This window comes from Camponotus vicinus, unplaced genomic scaffold (genome assembly GCF_025532165.1).
Source record: "Camponotus vicinus isolate PSW18456_S1 unplaced genomic scaffold, iyCamVici1.0 SCAF_7, whole genome shotgun sequence".
NCBI lineage: Eukaryota > Metazoa > Arthropoda > Insecta > Hymenoptera > Formicidae > Camponotus > Camponotus vicinus.
Genome location: NW_028141979.1, coordinates 18,666,826 through 18,683,801, shown reverse-complemented (window position 1 = coordinate 18,683,801; position 16,976 = coordinate 18,666,826). Strand labels below are relative to the sequence as shown.

Here is a 16,976-nt window from a genome sequence, read left to right as displayed (position 1 = left end):
CAAGTGAATACGTAACTTGACCCACAAATCAACACCTATGAGTATCGGGCAATCTAAGTTCGGCATGACTTGAAAGGCATGAGTCACGGTGCGTCCGGCCGCGGAAATTGGTAGTGTAGTGGTGCGCGTTATCGAAACTGGTGTTCCCTTAGCCAATGAAGCCTGTTTGTTTACAGCATACAGTAGATGGCCCTGTCGATGAGCTACTTTTGCTACAACAGAGTTGATGAAGGATATTTCGGATCCTGGATCTAGAAGGCTCCAATAACGTCGGCCAATTAGGTGGACTCGAACGAACGGATGAGGCATGAACTTTATTCGAGTTTTTCGGGGTCGGAGATGGCCGAGGTTTCTCCGGCCCGACGTTGGTTTTCCGGCGGCGGATGACAATCCCGAGTAAAAATGCCATCTTTTCCGCACCTGGAACAAAACTTCTTCGGCGGGCGCTTGCAGTCCCAACGCGTATGTCCGCGCTGTTTACACCGCCAGCAACATTCTTCGCGGCTGTAGGTTGCGGCGGCAACAACCGGTCCGAAACTTTGTTTAGGAGTGTTCCGCTGGTCCTTGCGGAGTTTCTCCACTTTCTCGTACTGCGCGGCCCTGGCGCTTAACTCGATGATGCTGGTAGCCTCGTTTGGCCGGATGTAGATCTGGTAATCTGGATTCATATTTTCGTAGAGTTGTTCTAGCTGATCTTGTTTCGTATATCCACCGTCTCGCCGCATCATTGTTAACATGGCCGTAGCGTACTTATCAAAAGTCTCACCTGTTAGCTGTCGACGGCCCTCGATCTCCCGCCTTAGCGTTCGTTGATATCCCGGCGGTAACTATTGTGTTCGGAAAGCCTGGCAAAAGTCGCTCCAAGTGCCCCAGTTTTCACGATTATTTCGGTACCAGAGCAGTGAATCCCCTCGTAATAGTTCAGGTAGCCCCAGTAGTAGAGAATCGTCTAGGAAACCGTAGGCTAGCTTAAGTTTGTCGAGACGCTCGAGAAATGCTAAGGGGTCCTTCCCGTCGAAATGGAGACCCCACTTTCGGATCTGGTTGAGGATCGTTGCCGAATCTGGTAACTTCGGCTCGGGCTGTTCCACGCGACTAACTGCTGGTCCATCATCCGTTTTCGGCATTCTTGCGTATTCTTCAAAGAAACTCGGGTTTTTGGCCACGAACTGTCGTAATCGTCCTCGCAACGTTTCCGTATTTCCGGAACTATCAATCCCGTAGGCTTCTAACTGAGTCTCTAACTTGTTTTTAGACAAACAGTTTATCCAGGTACTCATCGGGAATGAACGCACAAGCTGGAGTCTCTACTAGATTGGTCCCTGTTCGGGCGCCATGTAACGCGGTCGCCTTTCTCGACGCTCCGGATCGGCTCGTCGGTTCGTCAGGATTCGAGAGAAGGGGAGAATCAAGCTTGTGCGAACAACGTGGGTGTGGAAAAATAAATCTTTATTGTAGTAGCTAAATAGAATACAAAATGAAAGCACTCTAGCTGGTCTGAGTGGATGTCGTATAATCGCGGGCGAATACCGCGCGGTGTACGGTAGCCTTATCTCTAGGTGTGTTACAGGCGGGCTCTGTACGTGATGATAAATATACAAAGCGTGATGATATATATATATATATATATATATATATATATATACAAGCAGACTTTATGGCGCTGAGCGATGGCGAAGCGCGCGAGCGGTACGAAGTTTAGTCTCACGCCAACGGAAGATCTTTTGCGCGCGTAGGTCGTATCGCGTTGCTACTAGGAATATCCACAAGGTCGCGTAATTTGTCTCTGCGTTACTGTACAGTCGACGGGGCTGTGTGTCGGATCAGCTCGGGAGCTGGAGACATCCCGTTGAGTCGAGAGAGAGAAACTTCGTATCGGACTGATAGTGGTAACTGGGGGATCGTCCCGATTGCGCACATTCCCGATCGGACACAGCGAAATTTCCCGATCGGACACAGTCCCGATCAGACACAGACCCGATCGGACACGGACCCTATTGGACACAGTCCCGAACGGACACAGTCCCGATCGGACACAGACCCGATCGGACACAGACCCGATCGGACACAGACCCGATCGGACACAAGCCCGATCGGACACATACGGTTGCAATCGGACACAGTCCCGATCGGACACAGACCCGATCGGACACAGTCCCGATCAGACACAGACCCGATCGGACACATACGGTTACAATCGGACACAGTCCCGATCGGAGACAGTCCCGATCGGACACAGACCCGATCGGACACAGGCCCGATCGGACACAGTCCCGAAGTCCTGATCGGAACACAGGTGCAATCGAACATAGCACTTGTCGAAAATATGTAATTTTTTGGAATACATATTCGGTTTAACATTAGATAATTGCATTTAATTTTAGGATAATGAGTTTTTAGTAAAGGTGGAAACGTGTTGCATCTCTTTTCTGCCGGCATCGTTGCTTACTGCATACGTGACAGATATTCTAACCTATATCATATATTATATTGTTAGACATCTATCATTGTCTTAATATCTCATTATTGTGTTTTAATATCAAACACATTTGTGAACTTCGAAAATCTTGTCTTTTGTCGATAAAGTGACATTGAATTAGCATACTTTGCTACCATGAAGGATAATGAGGCAAATGAGCATAATAAGGTAAATTTTTAGAAGTATGTTTTGTAATAAGGTACATTATATTTAGGAACGAGTATTTCTTGTTATATTCTAATAGTATTTGTACAAGATATATAGCCTATTTGTGTTACATAAGTGTAATAACTTTCCAGTTTAATGAATCTCTTCTATTTTCAGTAATGAGATCTTTACACTTGCATAAGAAATAGTTGTGTCTATGAAATGTATATCAGTGCTGATACAACTATAATTTAAGATAGTATATTTTCATATTGTGTTTTTTTAGTGTTTATTCAATCTAAAGGAAGACTAAATATTGATGGTGATAATATTCTGGTACGATTGTTGTATGAATGAGTTCTTAATGTCGCACTGCCTACTAATATTACATTTATTTTAAAGAAACGAAAATAACAGATTAATAATAATTTGCTACAGATCCAGCTTGTATCAGATGTAAGGAGAAAAAAGTCCATTTACAAAGCACGAGAATCTTTTAAGCGAGAGTTCAATATTATATCCTCCGCTAATAGAATCTTGTGATCTGTAGTGGAATGCTTATTCATCAAATTGCGTCTGTGGAAGTCAAATAATAATAATTTAGTTGATGCTTGTTAGAAAATTAAGTAAACATTAGTATTGCTATTCAATTCTAGTTGACACCTACACACTTTAATATGTACCAAATAGTATATTGCTCAACCATAGCCAATCCTTTAAAGAATGGAATAGCTGATTGGACAGTATAGTATTTAATACGCAAAATATATATTATTACCTACATTACAGTACGTATATATATGTATATGTATGTATGTATACGCACTCTAATGTAAGTAATAATATACATATATTTGCACATATATATATACAATATATATATATATATATATATATATATATATATATATATATTAAAAATAATACATATATTAAAATATAATTTAATATTATGATTTAATGTTAGTTAATGTCAGTTAATGTTATACTTTAATGTTATGTACAACGTCATGTATTAAGTCATATCAGATAGAATTGAAAAATTTAATTATAAATTTTAACTTCCATATGTGTAGATACATTTCTCATTCAATTATCCTATTGATATAAGCGCTGCATATACATATCAAACTTACGCATACAGATTAAATTATCTGTATCACATAGTTACATAGTTGAAGTAATCTATAATTAATTACATAAATAATTAATTACATAGTTGAAGCAATATATATAGTAATATATGTATGTGTAGTGCTTGCATCATTAGAAAATTTTCATGAGAAATGTATGTAGGTGTACATAGCAAAGTCAAAATACTATATAATTAAGTTTCTAATTCTCTTATGATATATGACGTTGCTTTTGTACATGACACGTTAAATGATATTTTATCTTATTTCGTGCAGACAAAATTAAATTATCTATATCGTATTAATAATAGCTAAAGTAATATATATAAATAGCAATATAAATGTGTTCTTATACCATTACGGTATTTTTATGAGAAATGTATGTATGCACATAGGAAGTTAAAATATAATAATATAATAAATATAATAATTACATAATTAGGTTTTTCAATTATATTTTATATGAGTTATGACATACATGACATTGCTTTTGCATATAACGTATTAAATCAATTTCATTTTTATTGCTTGCAGTAGGCAAAAAATGATATACACAAATGTTTTGATAGCAAAGAGCACTGATTTCCCAAAATTTCAACAGATGAATGTGCAGACACGTTGATGTTTTCATAACATTATACAAGATTCTAATAGTGAGTTAATAATAATAAATTCTCGCTTAAAAGAATCTCATATTTTGTTAATGAATTCTTCTTTGATATTTACTGATAGGTCTGCTATGCAAATTACTTTTTAATGCATAAGTTACATCGCTCTTCATTTTTTTGTATCTGAAACAAGCGTATAAAAATATTAATAAAATATATATATAATATATATAATGTAAAATTTGGTGAAAAAATGTTAAAAAATTCATAAATATACATATCACAAACAGATAATAATCCAAAACGATAAGAAAACAATTTGCAATATGATAAACTTCTTTGATAACACTGATGAAAATATTGTTCAAAACACAATAATGTGTTAGCAGGAATATGAAAAAGTCATGTATCACTGAAAATAAGAAAAATTTATTGTTTATTACTATGTTTATAGGAATGTCATTATACTGCATTCTTGCATGTTAAACAACAAAGAATAAAATCACACTCCCGAAATAAATGTATCAATATAATGCTCAAACAAGAAACTTTTTCATACGACAATTAAAATAACTAATTTTATATATATATATGTATATATATATATATATATATATATATATATATTCTCTGTTAGTTTCTAATTGTATTATTTCATGTCCTTTATAAATGCAACACGATAATTTTAAGAGAGGTTGGGAAATCTGTCATGCAGTAGGCAATGGCCGCGTTCGGCAGACTCAACAGTTGGGCAACATTACTAGATTTTCCGATGTAAATCGACGCTGACTGGCCGGTTCTGAAAGTAGAAACCAGTCAGGTTCGATTGCTACTTAGCGGTTGAACATGATTGCGGCCAATGGGTGTGTTTAGGCCGTTAATGGAGAAGGAGGTAATGGAGAAAGAACTATTCTCGATTGAACTCTTTGGTAAAAACTTGAACACTGTATTTGAGATCTTCGGTATAATCTTATGGACAACGTGAATTTTGTGGTTGATCAATCGCAGCCATATTAGAAAGTAGTTCCTTGCGATCGGCTCTTGAGTATCGTAATCGCGTACGGATGGCGCTGCATGCGTGATAATCGACTTATCATAAAGATTAAAATAAGGAACTGAACATCCTGCCCCCCTTGACAGGTATAAACCTTTCAATACAAATAATCAAAGAGATAAGCGTATATTCGCCGATAGGTACATATAAATAAAAACTTATGAAGAACATTACCTAACGAATTGGTTAAACTTAAACTTATCTTAAACTTAAACTGAATTATTGTCTTCAATTGGTAGAATGCATATTTTAGTTATTGCTCGCTTACATATTCCGCGGCTAGTTTTGAGTGTAACTACTCTAGTGATTCCATCTCCTCCTGGATGTACTTCTATAACTCGCCCTAATGGCCATGTCATTGGAGGGGTGTTTTCGTTTTTTAAAATTACCATAGTTCCTGGTTTTATATTTACGGGACTCGCTTGCTTCCACTTAACTCGCTGTTGTAACTGCGCGATATATTCTTTGGACCATCTATTCCAAAAATGCTGTTTCATTTGAGTAATTAATTGGTAACGCGTCAAGCGATTCATCGATACATCAACGAGATTTTGTTCCGGAATTGCAGTCATGGCTTCTCCTATTAGAAAGTGACCAGGGGTCAAAGGCTGCAGATCTTTCGGATCATTAGATAATGGTGTAATAGGTCTTGAGTTTAAACAAGCTTCGATTAATGTTAATATTGTGTATAGCTCTTCAAAACTCAATGCTGTTGCTCCGATAATTTTTCGCATGTGAGTTTTTGCCGATTTCACGGCTGCTTCCCACAATCCTCCCATATGGGGTGAATATGGAGGGATGAATTTCCAATTAATGAATTGTTCTGCTAAATATTCATTAATTTGATTTTGAGTCGATGCTTTTACTAAGTAATTTTTGAGTTCTGAAAGTTGATTGTTAGCACCTACAAAAGTAGTACCATTATCCGAATATATGGTTATGCATTTACCTCTTCGGGCAAAAAAACGTTTCATTGCGTTAAGAAATGACGCTGTAGTTAAGTCAGATACTAGTTCGAAGTGCACCGCTTTTGTCACCAAACAAATAAAAATAGATAAATAAGCTTTGCTCGTTTTGTTTCGCGATATCTTTATTGTGAATGGACCTGCGTAATCCACTCCTGCATATAAAAAAGCGCGTGATTGTTGAGTAACTCTTACTGCCGGCAAATTACCCATCAATTGCTTTGCAGTTATCGGTTTTGCGCGAAAGCATACTATACAGGATCTTAATACTCGACGTATTGCTTCTTTGCCCGAGATCGGCCAATAAGTGTTATGTATTATCGTTAAAACAGCTTGTGCTCCGGCATGTAAATTCCTATAATGTGTGTCTCTAATTATCAGGGTAGTGAGGTGATGCTTATTAGGTAAAATGATGGGATGTTTCTGTGAATATTCTATTGACGCATTGCACAACCTTCCGCCCACACGAATAATACCATCGTCATCCAAAAATGGGTGCAATGTCAGTAGTCTGCTCTTTGAATGCAATTTTGTTTTATTACGAAGATTATGCCATTCCTGTGGAAAACTATGAATTTGGCATCCTTTGACGAGTGCTTTCATGGCTTGTTGTTTTTCTTCTACTGTTATCGACTTCGTTTTTTGTGATGACCTTTTTATTCCATTGTTTTTAAAACGTAGACAGTAAGCAATCACTCGCTGTGCTCGCGATAGTGATGAAAATTTTTCGATAATCTCTAAATAGGCGTCCCTTTCTCCGTTATGCACAAATAGGCTTGTTGTACGCCTTTCTATCACGTCTCCTTGAATGTTTTCGTCACTGAATGGCACAAAATCTGAATTTTGATGTAGAACTTGTGGGCCTTCCCACCACATTTTCTTGTCTTTTAACTTGTCAGGATTTACTCCTCTAGATAGGAGATCAGCAGGATTGTCTTCCGACTTGACGTGATACCATAGTGCTTCTTTTGTCTCCCGCTGTATTTCAGCCACCCTGTTTGCTACAAATGTTTTCCATTGTGCAGGTTCTCTTGCTATCCAGGATAATACTATAGTTGAATCGCTCCAGTAATAAACTTTATGTATTTGTACTGTTAACCTCTGCAGCACGTTTCTACCTAATTTAGCTAATAGCACCGCTCCGCATAGCTCCAATCTTGGTAATGATATCTTTTTGATGGGCGCCACCCTTGATTTGGCACATAATAATCTCACAGTATATTCTGATCTTGAGTTAGTGCTACGAAGATATATACAGGCGCCATATGCTGATTCCGAAGCGTCGCAGAATCCGTGCAATTCTATTTCTACTGGGTTATCACAGATTATCCTTCTTGGAATTAGCAGCTCTTCTACGCTTGAAATCTGAGATTTCCATTGTATCCACATATTCTTTATATCATTTGTAACTTCTTCATCCCAGTTACATTTTGATTGCCAAAGTCGCTGTATAAGAATTTTAATTTGCACTACTATGGGGCCTACTAGTCCGAGTGGATCATATACCTGTGCTACCCTGGCTAATATGTTGCGTTTCGTAATCTTGGTTTCATTATTATTTATTTTAATACGATACTGAAAATTATCGGCTGTAGGGTTCCACCATAGCCCGAGTATCTTAATTGATTCACTCATTGTGACTTCCTTTTCTCTGTTGCCCATTTGATCACCGATTTCCGGTACGTTTGATATCCATTTTCTTAATTCAAATTTGCTGGAATCCAGTATGCATGTAATTTCTTGTTTCAGTTGTATAAGTGCTTTCACTGTATCCGCTCCTGTTAATAGATCATCTACGTAAAAATCTCTTCTTATTACGTCGCTGGCATCTTTAAACTTATATTCCATCTGTTGAGCTGCTTCTTGTAAGCATCTAATCGCTAAAAATGATGAGCTAGCCATTCCATAAGTGATGGTGTTAAGCTCAAATATTTGTATAGGTTTTTTTCTATCCCATCTCCACAAAATACGTTGTAATTTGCGATCTTCTTGCTTCAGCATAACTTGCCTGTACATTTTGACTATATCAGCGGTCATTGCATATTTATATTGCCGGAATCGAATAATGATATCCATTAAATTTTCTTGGATCGTTGGTCCTACCATGAGTATATCATTTAAGGATTTTCCGGACGATGTCTTGCATGATGCATCAAAAACAACTCTTACCTTTGTAGTTGTACTCTCTTCTTTTACTACTGCGTGATGAGGAATGTAATATGCTAGTTTGGCATGTCTTTCATCGGATTGCATTTCGGTCATGTGACCTAATTTTAAATACTCCACTATGAACTCATGATAGTGTTCCTTTAATTCTGGTTGCCTTTCTAATTTCCTCTCTAATGCCTTTAATCGTTTTTCTGCTATGTCGAAGGATTCTCCCAATTTTTCTATATTTTCCTTTAGCGGTAGTTGTACTACAAAGCGACCGTCTTTGTTCCTACTGTGAGTAGAAACAAAATATTCTTCACATTGTATCTCTTCATTTGAATAATGTACTGGCATTTCCACTTCTTCAATCTCCCAGAATTTTTCTAATTGTTGCTGCAGCGCGTTGTCAGTTGACATTCCACAGTACGATTCCTCGTGTTGCTTCATATTATTAGCATATACTGAGCCTGAAATTATCCAACCCAGGAGTGTTTCTTGAAAAACAGGGGAATTCTTCATTCGTTGTATTTGCCTGGTGCACAAGAGTTCCCAAAAAATGGAGACACCCAATAGTACATCTATCTTCCCTGGAATGCCATAACTTGGGTCTGCTAAAGTTATATTGGATGGTATATCCAATTGATTTTGGCTGATTTCGATCATGGGCAGGCACTCTGATATTTGATTGATTACTAAAAAAGACGTTTCACACTGAAATGAATTTATTCGCGATTGAATCATTGCACGAACTCTTTGCACAGTGTTGATCGGAATGTTGCTAATGCCTATAATCTTAGTATTAATAGTTTCTTGTTTTAAATTTAACTGTTCGCTTAATTCTTTTGTCATAAAATTGGATTGCGATCCATTGTCGAGAAGTGCGCGACATTCATGTGTTTTTCCGTAACAATCGCGAATGTGAATAATAGCTGTAGCGAGAAGAACTTGACTAGTCTCCCTAATACTGCAATGATTAAGAACAGTGGATGATTCGTTTGTTTCCGGATCAACAGCAAGTTGTGCTACTTGCTTGGTACTATTAATCGGTTGCACTTCGAGCTTGTTTAACGTCTCGTGGTTAGAATTGCTCTTATGTAGAAGAGTATTATGGTAGCCGTTACAAGTTTTACAATTAGACACTCTACAGTTCCGCCCATGAAATGCCTTAAAACATTTTATGCATAAACGTTTCTTTTTTATTTCTAAAATTCTTTCGTTTACCGACATTTTAAGAAATACCTGACATTCTCGCAGACTATGACTCTCGGAACATATTGGACACGATGAATCGCTTGTTACATATGCTTGCGTCACACTTTTGTGATGGCCTGGAGGCAATTTAACATCTTTTCGATAGGTATTTGCAGTCATACCTTGCGAATTCTGATTTGCTCGATTTACCGCTTCTAAAAAGGCACTACGATTAATAAGATAATCAATAAATTCGGTCAACGTAGGAAACGCTTCTATTGCAGATCGTTTTGACTCCCATTCTCTACGAGATCCTTTATCTATTTTTGGTAAGATAATATGTATAATCATTGTGCTCCAACTCTCTACCGGTTGACCGAGTTTTGTTAGCGACTGTGTATATTGTGTAATATTATCAACTAATTGCCTGAGATCTGCATATGATTCTCTAGTGATAGCTGGAATATCAAGTAACATTTGAATAAGATACTGTACGATCAATCGTTTATTTTCAAATCTTTGCTTTAATAAATTCCACGCTACCGCGTAATTATCATTTGTAATTTCTAACGAATTGATTACCTTTGCAGCTTCACCTGTCAAAGCAGATCTCAAGTAGTGTAGTTTTTGTACATTAGGTAACGCGTGGTTTGAAGCGATAAGAGATTCAAACAAATCCCGAAAAGGTATCCATCGTTCATAATTTCCATCAAATTTAGGCAAATCGATATTGGGCAATTTGACGATTGGGCGAATCGCAAATTGTTCACCTTGTATTACTGGTTGTGCGTCGACGCGAGCGGTCGGAAAAACGGCTGGTTGATCAGTCATGGATAGTCTTCGCGCATCGGTAATTATCTTGTGATAAGAATCCTCAAAATTTGTTCGTTCTATTTCTTGTTCATCGGATTCATCTATATCTTCAATCTTGTTTTGAATTGTATCGAATTCTATCCATAACTGTTCTGCCTTTTCTATTCGACTGGCTAATTCTACTCGTTTTTCAGGTTCATCCTCAAGTTTCGCTACAAAAGTTTTAAAATTAGTGAGTCTCGCTCTAACTCTACCACGCTGTCTAATTAATTGAGCCTTTTGTTCCATTTTGCTCATCGGACGTAATTAACACAGATTAATATCAATGTCTAATGACTGAACTTGTTATCGTATTTAGCTGATTGCTATGCTAACTTAACGTAATATTTATTTAATATAAGGTTTACCTTAACCTTATTACAATATAGTCTTTGTAACTCTGACCACGTAATTTTGTACTTCCTGTCATTGGGTTGGTCGTACTGTTTCTTTCACCCTAAGAAAAGGACGTCTATGGTTCGCCTGAGCGAAAGAGAGAGCGCCGTGTGCCGTGTGTGGTCCGGAGGAGAAGGATGGCTGTATCTCGCTTGAGTGAGAGAAAGAAAGCGCCGTGCGTAATCCGTAGGAGAAGGACGGCCGTATCTCGCTTGAGCGCGAGAAAGAGAGCGCCGTGTAATCCGTAGGAGAAGGACGGCCGTATCTCGCTTGAGCGCGAGAAAGAAAGCGCCGTGCGTAGTCCGTAGGAGAAGGACGGCCGTATCTCGCTTGAGCGCGAGAAAGAGAGCGCCGTGTAATCCGTAGGAGAAGGACGGCCGTATCTCGCTTGAGCGCGAGAAAGAGAGCGCCGTGTAATCCGTATGAGAAGGACGGCTGTATCTCGCTTGAGTGCGAGAAAGAAAGCGCCGTGCGTAGTCCGTAGGAGAAGGACGGCCGTATCTCGCTTGAGCGCGAGAAAGAGAGCGCCGTGCGTAATTACGTACTGCTGACTTGGTAATATTCTCTCTTGGCTGCGCCGATTACAATGTCCTTGTATGATTACCGATCTTCGTGCTCTCGTATGAACTTCCTCCTTTGTTCTTTGTACGTCTTTCCTTCCTGCAGTGAATCCGGCTCGAAGGACCAATGTTTAGGCCGTTAATGGAGAAGGAGGTAATGGAGAAAGAACTATTCTCGATTGAACTCTTTGGTAAAAACTTGAACACTGTATTTGAGATCTTCGGTATAATCTTATGGACAACGTGAATTTTGTGGTTGATCAATCGCAGCCATATTAGAAAGTAGTTCCTTGCGATCGGCTCTTGAGTATCGTAATCGCGTACGGATGGCGCTGCATGCGTGATAATCGACTTATCATAAAGATTAAAATAAGGAACTGAACAGGGTGCATCCAGAAGCACAACCGCTCACTGAGCGGCTAAGTAGCAATCGAATGTGATTGGTGAATTCAAAGATAAAAACCAATCACATTCAATCGCTACTTAGCTGCTCAGTGAGCGGTTGTGCTTCTGGATGCACCAAATGTAAATGAATGTAATGAATGAAGAATACAGAAATATGAATAATAAAGATATTATTGTTCAATATTACTGTTCTTCTACATTGCCTACTGCATGACAGATTTCCTAACCTCTCGTAAAATTATCGCGTTGCATTTGTAAAGGGCATGAAATAATATAATCAGAAACTAACAGAATAATATATATATATTGTGACGTGACGCCTGGCGGCACGTCACAAGGATCGCGAGATCCAACCGGGAGGAATTTTTGGGCCCTCGTCCTCCCCTGATTTAGGGAGAGAGAGCGGATTTTGGGGGCGGGAGTAGACCCGCCTCCCTTGCGTAAAAATTTATTTTTTTATTATGGCGATAGTAATATTAAGATTAGACGCTACTGTAATGGTGGACGCTAGCGGAATCTCACCCGGTGACTCGACACGGCGCAGAGGACCGGACCAAGAGATACGGGACGAGCGGAGGCGCCGACCGGAAGGAGAACGCCGAGCTAAGTACCTCTCTTTCTACTTTCCTAAAATTGTAACGTCAATTTAAGACTTCGCTGCCGCCCCTGTAAACCTCCCTATACTCAGCAGGTACGAGGAACAATCGGGGAAGGTCGACCGAAAAATGAGATCGAACTCCGGAACCCCGAAAACGGAGCCGTTGCGGCCGAATTAAGCGCTACCGAAGAACCATAATAGTTACGGCGAGCGGCTACCGTAAAAACCCCTCACACCGGGCTTCAACAGGAGGGCCAAGAAAAATAACCAGAGGAGAGACAGGGAGCGACAGGCGCGAATACGGCCCTGAAGGCCGCAGGATTAATTGAGACGCGTGACGATCCTGAGGGTAGCGGAAGCGCCACAAGTGGCCTAATTGCACATTAACTTGCCGGCGTGAATCCGACGGGCCTTCCGCTCGTCACTGTTCGGCGGACTGGCGAGGAGCACGACGGCCCAAATCCATCGATTTTCTCGAGCGGATGCCGAGAGCGCCGAGGACTTCACGGAGTCATCGGTGAGACGAGCGTCGACCCCATCAGGCCGTTTATCGTTTAGAGTACCAGGTAGAATTAGCTCGAACAATGTCGGTGCCGTATAGCTGCCGTCATTAAATTTATTGTGAAATTCTTTTCCCGCGTTCTCGATATTTGCGTCTTAGAGTATGACGGCCGGCCGAAAGACTTTGTTCGAGCTCTCGTAAGATTAAGTGCCCTCTCTCCCGAGTATGCGCCGACAGTCAAATTAATTGTCTTTCTTGTTGCGTTTATTGTGATTTTGTGAAAATCTTTGCCTGTTAACTGTCGATACGACGAGCTCACACACACATACGGCGATCTCGATATTCGATAGCTGGCAATTGCGTTGCAGCGTCGACTCGCATTCCGTGTATTATATCATAGAGAGTAATTGTTCGCGTTTGATCTAGTGTGTTTTTTATGAATTAATCGAGTCGTATCTAAATTCTTTTCGTTAACGTGTAACATATCGGTAATTGATAATCCAATTCATTGTGTAAAGAATTCACTCATTTTGCGTCCGGCTATTTATTCTAATTTTATAATTCGCTCTCTTTCTTTCACGCCGGGTAAATAACATTAACCGGGCGAGTAGTGCGGTAATCATTATTAAAAATTTGTCTAAATTCCTAGCTGTCGAGGCTCCGACAAGCCTCGCATAGCGCGGAATTCCAAAAACTTTCTCAACGCTTTTTGTCAATGCGGGACATGTGATACCGCGGTGCTTGTACCCGTACACCGGCCCGTTGCTGCCGATGATAAAATAACTAAAATCGATTGTATAATTTTTCTTCTCCAACCGCCCGCGTCGATTTGATATCCAATATTAATGTTCATAATTATCTACGCCAAATATATTTTAACTTTTATTATCTTAATAGCTTGTGTTATTTTCAGCGACCTTGTATTCTCGATCCTTCCTAATTAAATTGGAAATTAAACGGACCGCCCCTCTACCATTCTCGATACGGGGCTAGCCGAGTGTCCGTCGCGATAGCTTTGAAATTCTTTCGCTTTCTTTTAAGTATCGTATATCGTCCAAAGACTTTATTAGAGCGGTGCGTATTCCCGCACCTGGCGCCCATGCAGATTTAAAGTCGAAGTTTTGAAGAGAAATCGCGCCGAAGGTGTGCCGTGGGCCAAAATCACCGGCCACAATTATCAGCCCAGTATCAAAAAAATAAACGGTCACAAATTGGCGCCCAACGTGGGGCCCACTAAAAACAGGGCATCTCATGATTTCAAATTTTCCGTTAGAGATTCGTTGGCACAAGGAAGAAGGAACTCGAGAATAACAAGGTCAACTGTAATATATATTGAATTGTGAATGTTGTGATATCTCTCTATGTCTGATATTTGAACATGTATTTCTCTTGTATTTGAGGGTCGCAAGCAAATATGATTTTGAAAACAACCGTTTTGAAAGTATCGGGAAGTCTCAGAAGCATATATAATACAGATTAATATTTTTCCCGTACGGGAAACTTTTCAAATATTAGTAATATCGTCTATTTAATCGATTTAATGAAATATCTAAAGTTATAGCTGTCGATTGGAAAAAAGTTTGTAATTTATTTTAATTTAATGAAAATATTAAATTTTTTTTTGGTTTTCAATATTAAAACTTCTGAGATACTATATATTGGAATTCAACTTTTTAAGAATTTTATTCACGTCTGGAGCTTTTATTATTATCTCTCGGTTATTATTAATGATTGTTGATAACTTCTTGAAAACTTCGTAATCTTTTGCTTAATTTTTTTTTATATATTATAATTAATTCTTCGTTTTTTTTGCTTTGTGAGCTGTTGAAAAGTAAACGTAGCGAATTAAAAGTCAATATAGAGGACCTTATTTATTTAAATTTGGAATGCTTGCGCACCCCTCCTCCTTTCTTTCATTTATTGGCGCATTAATTGCTGCCTACCGCTATAATATTCGGCTTTATAACTTGTATATTGATGTGTGCTATTTTTGGATTCTTTTTCTTGTGTAATTTTTTTCTTTTACCGTTTGCCTTGTTAGCGATTGAGATTATTTATCTGGATGTATATTCTGTGTATTAATGTGCCTTTCTTCCAGGATTTAATTGCCATAGTAAAATTCTTATTTTAAACCAATCTTTCTTTATCTGTGGAATTTCGGTGTGATTTTATAAAAGGGATATTAATTGGGAAAATTATATTAGTAAGGATTGCTTGCTCGGAGTTTTCGGAACATTAGAGTCGTTTGTCTTCGCGTTAGTGTTTATATTTTTGTGTGTTACCGTTCGGAGCGTTTGCCTATTATTTTCGAATTTAACGATTGTCATTGTTAGCTTCTCTCAAGGATCTCTCGAATAAAGCCTTCGCGGTATAGCATAAATATTTGCGTCCTCGGGGAACCACAGCTTTCGTCGATCGAAACACGTATATTTTCGACTTGTATAGTTGCCGTGAGATAACAGCCAATTTTGAATTTTATTTCGAGATCGAGTGTTCGCGATGAGCGTAGAAAATCGGAACGATACGGAATGGGTTCACGCGCTGACGGTGGACCAGCTGAGGGCGGAGTTGGAGCGACGGGGTCAGAGCATTGAGGGTACCGCCCCCGCGTTAAGAGCTCGATTAATTAAGCATGAGAACTGCACACTACTGGGATGGGAGACGCCGCGGACACCCACCGGAGTCGATCTGGAAACGTTCGAACAGCCGGAAGGGGCGCCTAGAAGGCCCAGTGATAGGGACGAGCGGTCCGTAGCCGCCGAGGGGGCGGCAGAGGGGGATCGCTCTCGGTTGCGTGTACGACCCCCGCGAATAGAACTACCCCCGCAACCCGTGGATAATCGAACCACTCCGAGACCAGCGTCTTCCGCCATGGACGTTTATCATATCATGCGTCGGTGGAATTTGCAATTTTCCGGCGCGAGAGGTAGCGACGCGGAGACGTTTCTAACGCGTATCGAGGAGGGCCGCGCGTTGATAACAGTCAGCGACGAAGAAATTTTTAAATGCATTCCATTCTTTTTAACGGGCATCGCGCTATACTGGTACCGTGGTGAACGTAATCAGTGGAGGACATGGCGAGATTTTGAGACTGCATGGCGTGAAAGATTCGGGAATCCTGACTTCCAATTCGCCTTACGAGACGAGATCATGCGGCGTACGCAGGGCGAACACGAACTTATCGCGGATTATTTAACCTGTATCCGCGCTCTTTTCGATAGATTAAGTCCTCCGTGGAGTTTGGAGGAACAGTTAAATTACGCCCATCGTAATATGCTGCCACGCTTACAGATTTCGGTTCACCGCTGTAATGTTTATGATTTCACCTCGCTAGAATATGCGGCTACGCGTGTTGAACGTAGCTACGACGCTTTAGCGCAATATCGTCCTCCGCCGACTCCGGACCAGTCTATTTTTCCTGATTTAGCGTATCGTCCTCCGCGAAAGACCGCGAAAGGCCCGACTGCCGTAGCTGCCGCCGGAATAACTAACGTGCAGCCCACGAAGAAGAAGAAGAACGACAAACGAGCCCAGAAAGGGGCGACTGACACCCGAACGGCACCGGCGACCGTTGCCGTTGCGCCTCCTGCTGCCGCGACCGCCGGTACTTCCGCTCCGACTTCTAGCAATTCAGTGACTTCCAACCGAAAGGTGAAGTGTTGGAATTGTGAAAAGACCGGCCATATAGCGCGTGAATGCTCGGAATCGCGCCGCCAATACTGCTACCGTTGCGGCAAGGCGAATGTCACCGTGAAAACGTGCCCCTCGTGTTCGGGAAACGAGGCCGAGAGTCGTTAGGGAGGGCCGCTGCGACTCTGAATAATGAAGGGGAGGCCCACGTCGCGAGCTCCACGTGCGAGATAGTCTTGTCTTCGAACATGGTCGATCCCACCGATTCTTTAGAGCTACCACCATTGCATTATCTTATCGTTGCC

At 40.2% G+C, this 16,976-nt stretch overlaps 1 protein-coding gene across 1 annotated transcript; it reads right to left on the bottom strand.

Annotated features, from left to right (window-relative positions):
- Window positions 1-827: 827 nt before the first annotated feature.
- LOC145974333 (uncharacterized) lies at window positions 828-11,112 on the bottom strand. Its single transcript, XM_083104124.1, has 4 exons — window positions 10,499-11,112; window positions 6,596-9,943; window positions 5,811-6,325; window positions 828-1,244 (listed from the first exon to the last, which is right to left on the bottom strand). Exons 1-4 carry the CDS (start codon window positions 10,836-10,838, stop codon window positions 828-830), a joined length of 4,620 nt encoding a protein of 1,539 aa, XP_082960250.1. The 5' UTR covers window positions 10,839-11,112.
- Window positions 11,113-16,976: the final 5,864 nt, after the last annotated feature.